The sequence below is a fragment of the Eurypyga helias genome, unplaced genomic scaffold (genome assembly GCF_000690775.1).
Source record: "Eurypyga helias isolate BGI_N326 unplaced genomic scaffold, ASM69077v1 scaffold20761, whole genome shotgun sequence".
Classification (NCBI taxonomy): Eukaryota; Metazoa; Chordata; class Aves; order Eurypygiformes; family Eurypygidae; genus Eurypyga; species Eurypyga helias.
Genome location: NW_010229163.1, coordinates 1 through 5844, shown reverse-complemented (window position 1 = coordinate 5844; position 5844 = coordinate 1). Strand labels below are relative to the sequence as shown.

At 53.3% G+C, this 5844-nt stretch overlaps 1 protein-coding gene across 1 annotated transcript; it reads right to left on the bottom strand.

The window, feature by feature from the left end:
• Positions 1–456: 456 nt before the first annotated feature.
• PLEKHF1 (pleckstrin homology domain containing, family F (with FYVE domain) member 1) lies at positions 457–1278 on the bottom strand. The gene has a single exon (XM_010160307.1). It carries the CDS (start codon positions 1276–1278, stop codon positions 457–459), a length of 822 nt encoding a protein of 273 aa, XP_010158609.1.
• Positions 1279–5844: the final 4566 nt, after the last annotated feature.

Here is a 5844-nt window from a genome sequence, read left to right as displayed (position 1 = left end):
TGCAACGCTCATGGAAAACAACGCCTGGGGTGCCCCTCGCCCGCGGCAGAGGAACGCACCGCGAGCAGGCAAGCGTGGCTAACTCGCTCCGGGCGTCTTGCTCCTTTTTCACCCAGGAGCCAATCCCAAAGGATTTGGGAAGTCAGTGTTGCCTGGTTTTGCAGACTAAGGCACTGAAGGGTGAGCTCGTTTGGCTGAGGCTGATTCTCAGGCCTCCGCCCCAGTCCATGCTCTTCGCTGAGCTGTCGCTCTCTGCACTTGTGTCCTGTGAGCGTTCTCAGAGGGGTAACCCCTGAGAGACAGGGCGCGGGGGCTCGGCTCCCCCCCCGACACCACGCGCAGGGGCCAAGATCCCCCTTCCTAAGCACAGCCTCCGGAGAAAACAGCAAGAAGGAGACGCATCGGAGGCCAGAAGTTGGCTTCCTGGTGTCTAAATGCCACCAACTCCCAAGGAGGTCAGCTATGGAAAGATGACCAGGATACTTCTGACGTATAAAACTCTGTGTCTGCTGGCCACTGGTCAGCTTTGTCGTCATCAGACTTGTCGCTGTCGTCGCCGCTGGAGGGTTCATAGCCCGGGATGGCAGAGGAGATGGGCTCCGGCTGCCTGTGATCTGCCTCCGCCTCCTTCTTCTTTTCTGCCAGGAGCTGCCTGTAGCACAGGTTGCAGACCCTGAGGGGCTTGGGGGAGAGCCGGGGCATCAGGAACCTCTGCCTGGAGCAGTCTGCGCAGACGACAAAGCCGCACTTGCGGCAGTGGTGTCTTCGGGTGAGCGTGGAGAACTTGGTCTGCGTGCAGCGCATGCAGATGTCCGTCGCCTTGTCTGGGATCCAGGGAGCCGCGTGCTCCGTGGAGGGCTGCCGGCCCGTCTTCGTCAGCAGGTGCCTGATGCACTCCTCCAGGTGGCTGATCCACTCCTTCCTCTCCGTGAGGGAGGCCGCGGAAACCACAAAGGACTTCTTGGAGGTTTTAATCATCCAGCGGTTCTTCATCTGCAGGGTGTCCGGCAGCGTCTCCAAAGTGACATCTTCGAGGGGAATGATGTGCTGGGAATTGTACTTCCTCTTGTTGATGACTATGCTGCCGTAGACCAGGATGTCGTTGAAAAGGAAGAATATGCGAGGCTTGGGTTTCTTGCGGCATTCTTTGGTTAAAATCCCTTCTCCCAGAAGGACCCTTCCTGGCACGGCTAAGGGCTGTCCGGAAGCCCCAAAGCAGTTTTCCACAGCAGCAATGCGCTGGCTGTTGATCTCAGTGTTTGCAAGATGGTCCACCATCTCCAGCTCGCTCTGAGGAGAGGAAAAGAAAAAGGGAGGTGTGAAGCTGCAAACATCTGCACCAGGGTGAGGCTGAGCAGCGAGCGCACGCGCAGGTGAGACCCTCCTGCTGTAACCCCAGGCTGGGAGCCCCCTCCTTACCACTCTTTAGTCTGTTACCTTTTCAAATGATCTTTTCAACCTTTCTGACCCCACTTTGCGACAGCCCGGTCTGCAGCGGGCTGGTTCGGTTCGCAGCAGCGGAAGCCCCCCAAGGCAGAGCCAGCTCTTCCGTCACAGCTGTGCTTTCCCGGTGTAACTGCGTGCCCGCAGGTGAGGAAGCCAGTTGGGCTGAACCCGCCCTTCCACAGGTTCAGTTCCTGGCTCAGGAGTTACTGTCCTGTGACAGATGAAGGGTACCAGGACCACCCCTTTCTGTCCCTCCGGGTGCTGGGAGCTAACTGATGATAGGCGGGATCCAAGCTCAGGGAGGAGATCCGTGGTCTTGGGATCTTCCCTCCCATTTCTAGGCTGCACACCCGTTTCCTTGAGGATTAGACACACACCCCCCAGAATGCTGTTTTGGGCCAGAGCTAAGGCAGGAAAACGCCAGCGCGGTACCGTCTGTTACCACTTGTCCTCCCTGCGTGACAGAATGGGGGGTGGGGGGGAAAGGAAAGGAAAAAGCACCCGCTGTGTGAATAAACCCACACAAGCCGAGCGCTTCCTCCATTACCACGGCCGTGCTGGGGGTGCCAGTGCTTCCAGTTGCAGACACATCATTCTGAAAACAGCCTGGTCTCGGCAGAAGGGGAAGTGGGAGGCAGCACGCTCATCCCTCCCCACACCTCCATGCCCTCTTTCTCATACAAGCTGGGCTTTCGAGTCTGTTGAGGTTTTTTAACAGAAAACCTAGATACAAAAATAGAAATAGTAGAAAAACCTATTATTTAGTTTTTAAAAACTTTTTTTTCTATTATTTAAAGTTTTATACAAGTTTTTCTATTATTTCTATTCTATTTTCTGCACCTAGCTACCTCCCCCCCACTGAAGGGTGCTGCCCACGGCCGGCTGGCCTCGGGAACCTGAGTCACTTCCTCCTCCAGCGAGGTGGCTCAGCCATCACGAGGCGGCTCCGAGGTCACAGGGATGTGTGCTGCCCTGCTTGCCGTCAGCGGCTCACTAACACAGAACTCCTCTCCATTTTCCCCATCCTCCTTCTCCAGAGTCCCTACTGCTACAGAGGCTGCAGGGGACAGGGAGGAAGAGGAGGACAACATGCCTGGTCCTGTGTGTTTGGGACAGTGATGATTTACATTCCCCCCTTGCCCTTGATCACCCCTTCGGGGTGCTAGAAGGGAAACTGCAGAGCCACTGCCCAAGGGCGCTGCGTGCCGGGGTGTCCTGTGCAAAGGGAAGACGCTGGTTCAGCCCCAGGAGACCTGAACGACGGGACCTACCCTGCAGAAACAGCTCTCTCTGAGAAGTGTGGTGTGGCCAGAGCTCCTGAAGAGCTGGCTGCTTCCGGGTCTCCCCTGAACTACAGGGAGCATCCCAGCGCCTCCATGCTGTGCCTCTCCAGGGCCTCAAAGCAGCAGGACAGATTCAGGGAGTCAGACAGTGTTAAGCACATCCACTCGTGTGTGTGTTCTCCAGCATGGAGGGCAATTGACAATTAACTGCAATTAACTGGGGCTGTACTGCAGGCAGGCAGGGGAATCCAGGGACCTAACGCCATCAGCAGCCTGAAATAATGCCCCAAGCAACCTGCCATTTCAGTACAGACATGCCGAAGTTGTCCGAAGGGATTTATTACTTGCCATCAGGAGAGAAGAAAGGCCCTGTTCTGCTCCTTCATCTGCCAGCCTGAGTGGACCTGTGCATGGAGGGAGCTGATCTGCTGCAGGACATACATTCACCACCGAATTACAGCAGCGCAGCATGTGGGTCTTTTCTCTCCCCCTTAAACACACAAATTAGGCTGAAGAACAAACAGGCAGGGCAAGCTATGGGCCACAACTGAACACCAAACTCCCTGATTCTGAATACCTGGAGTTACACCTATCCTGGGATGTCATCTCTTCAGACTTCCTAAAAACATATCCTTGAATGAGGAGCTTTTGAGTGAAAAAGCAACGTGAGCACACAAAATAAGAAAGGGAAAAGTTTTTTTAGTGGATGTGGAAAGAGTACGAATGCAACAAAATACTGTCAAGAATTTTTGGCACCAGCAACATGAAGTGGGATAAACCAAGGCAGTTAATCCTGCTCCCACCAGTCTCACTTCCTCATGTTTCTGGGTTAGGGAGCCCCAGCTCTCAGCCTGTCTCTCTTACATTATCCTGTGTATTTCAGAAGCATGGTCCAGTCTCCCCAGTGAGGACAGGACATGAGATAACTCTGTTTCTAGGGATCTTTGTGTACTGGAAATGAAATCATTTTAACGTCAGATATAAAGACTGTGCCTGCAAAGAGCCAGGGAACATAAGCTCATTTTCAAAGAGGAGTGCAAGCCCTGCTGCCGTGAAAACTTTAGCTGCTGTGTTGATCTCATCCCCTACGTAGCCCAGAAATCTCCTGGACTTGCTTCGTGGAGCAAAAGGAGAAGGGGCTGGACACCATCCTGCAGTGTGAAAGAAATGAAAGTGAGCTCACAGGACACATCATACGTACACCTGCATGGTTCGTTCTTACTCCTCCAGCCTCTGATTTGGTACCTACTTAAAATGCCAGGAGTTAACCAAAGAAAGGCTAACTCTGTTCTGGGAGAATCTTGCCTGGTAAGACTGAAAGTGTCAGCTGCTGCTCTAGCCCTGGGTATTTCCCGAAGGATTTTTCCCAGGGAAGCAACAGCAGAGCATTTTTCTTCCATCTCTGTCCCCTTAGGCGTAAATGACTGGAGAACAGCACATACATACACTAAACAGTAAAAAAATAGGAGAGATGGGATTCACATCATCTACCTTTAGACTTGAACAACTTAACTCTTCCTCCACGTGCTCCTGTTTCAGTTAGGGGGGGAAACAGCCATCTGCAGAGGGTGACTGGCCTCATCCCACCACACGCAACCTTAATCCTGCCCAGAGTTCTACACAGCGCTCAGCTCCGGTAACTGCATACAAACTGGTTTTGCGTTAATGTTGTGAGTCACTGCAAATTAGTACTGTTTGGCTTTAGAATGGAAGTACTACGTGAATTTGGTAAATAAAGACAGCTGCTGAGTGTTATGATGGTCTCCTTTACTGGGAGGCGAGAGCCTCTCCTTTTGGAACAACAGTGACGTGATGTAAAAATGAGGATATAAATTCCAATCTATTATTTGATTCATTCTGGTGATTTTTTTCCCTGTTTGTTCAAGTTTGTCCTGTTGGGTCAGCAGGGTCACAGTGCTTATTACCAAGCGACACGTATGCATGCGCGCCGTGTACGGCACAGCGTGCACAGTTGAAACAAGGGTGGGAAGATGCGCTTTGCCATGCCAAAAACTCCTGTGAAAAGCAGCGCGCCAGCAAAGTTTGGGGTTGTTTTTTTTCGTCAGGATCTGTTGGTTCTGCATGCGATCAAGTATTACACAGTGGATATATAACTCAGTGAATATGACTGATATTCCAAGGAAAGAAAATACCGCTTGGCAGTCCGCTGCAGCAGTAAGCCAGCCATGCCGTCTAACAATGAGCGCTTGTTCACTTGTGATTATAAACAGCCATGTTGACGCATGCCAGGCAGAGCGTTTCAACTTCAGCTCCTGGGTCAGCGAGTCTGGGGTATGTTTTTCAAGTCCGTATGTATCTGAGGATTAGGTGCAGCGATGTAGTGAGCTGTTCTGCCGGACACTTCCATTCTTGCTGTCAAACAAAACTGACAGTCTTGCTATGCACTGCATACCTAACATACCAGCTACAAGGGATGGTCCATGCGTATCGGCACACTGAGATCTGACTGCTGAGAAACACAAAACGCCCCGATCCTCATCCCTCTGCAGCTCTCCCTTACTCCCTCTGATTTGCTCAGCTGAGAAGTCTCTCCTGGGGTTAGGGATGGCATAAGGAAGAGCCCCCCCACTCTCTGTCCACACACACGTCCACGTGCACCTCCTGCTCCCCACTCTGCCGCACAGCAGTGTCCACCTGGCCGTAAGGAAGAGACCCCCGTAAGGAAGGGACCTCCATAAGGAAGGCTCGGGCGTTGGAACTGGAGGCCGTAGGCGGAAGGGACCTCCATAAGGAAGGCTCAGGCGTTGGAACTGGAGGCCGTAGGACTCACAGAACAGGATTTGGTCAGGTCACCCGTCACAGTCTCAGGCTGGACAAGTGTGAGCGACAACTGACGTACGCGGGGTTGTGGGTGAGGGTGCGCCGAATTCCCTCCCAAGGCCGGAAAGCCCACCTGCCCTTCAGAAGACACGTCTGGCCAAAGGCGGGATTCCTTGTACAGCTCTGCAAGCGGATCGGTTGCTGTGGGTTTGGCACGTGGCCAAACCTGGTACCTCCCAAGTCCTCCAGAAAAGCAGTCGGTAACTCCGTGTAGGGGTGTCCGGGCCGCGTGCTGCCGGCTGCCCTGCCAGCGGGAGCTCCGCGGGTGGGCGCA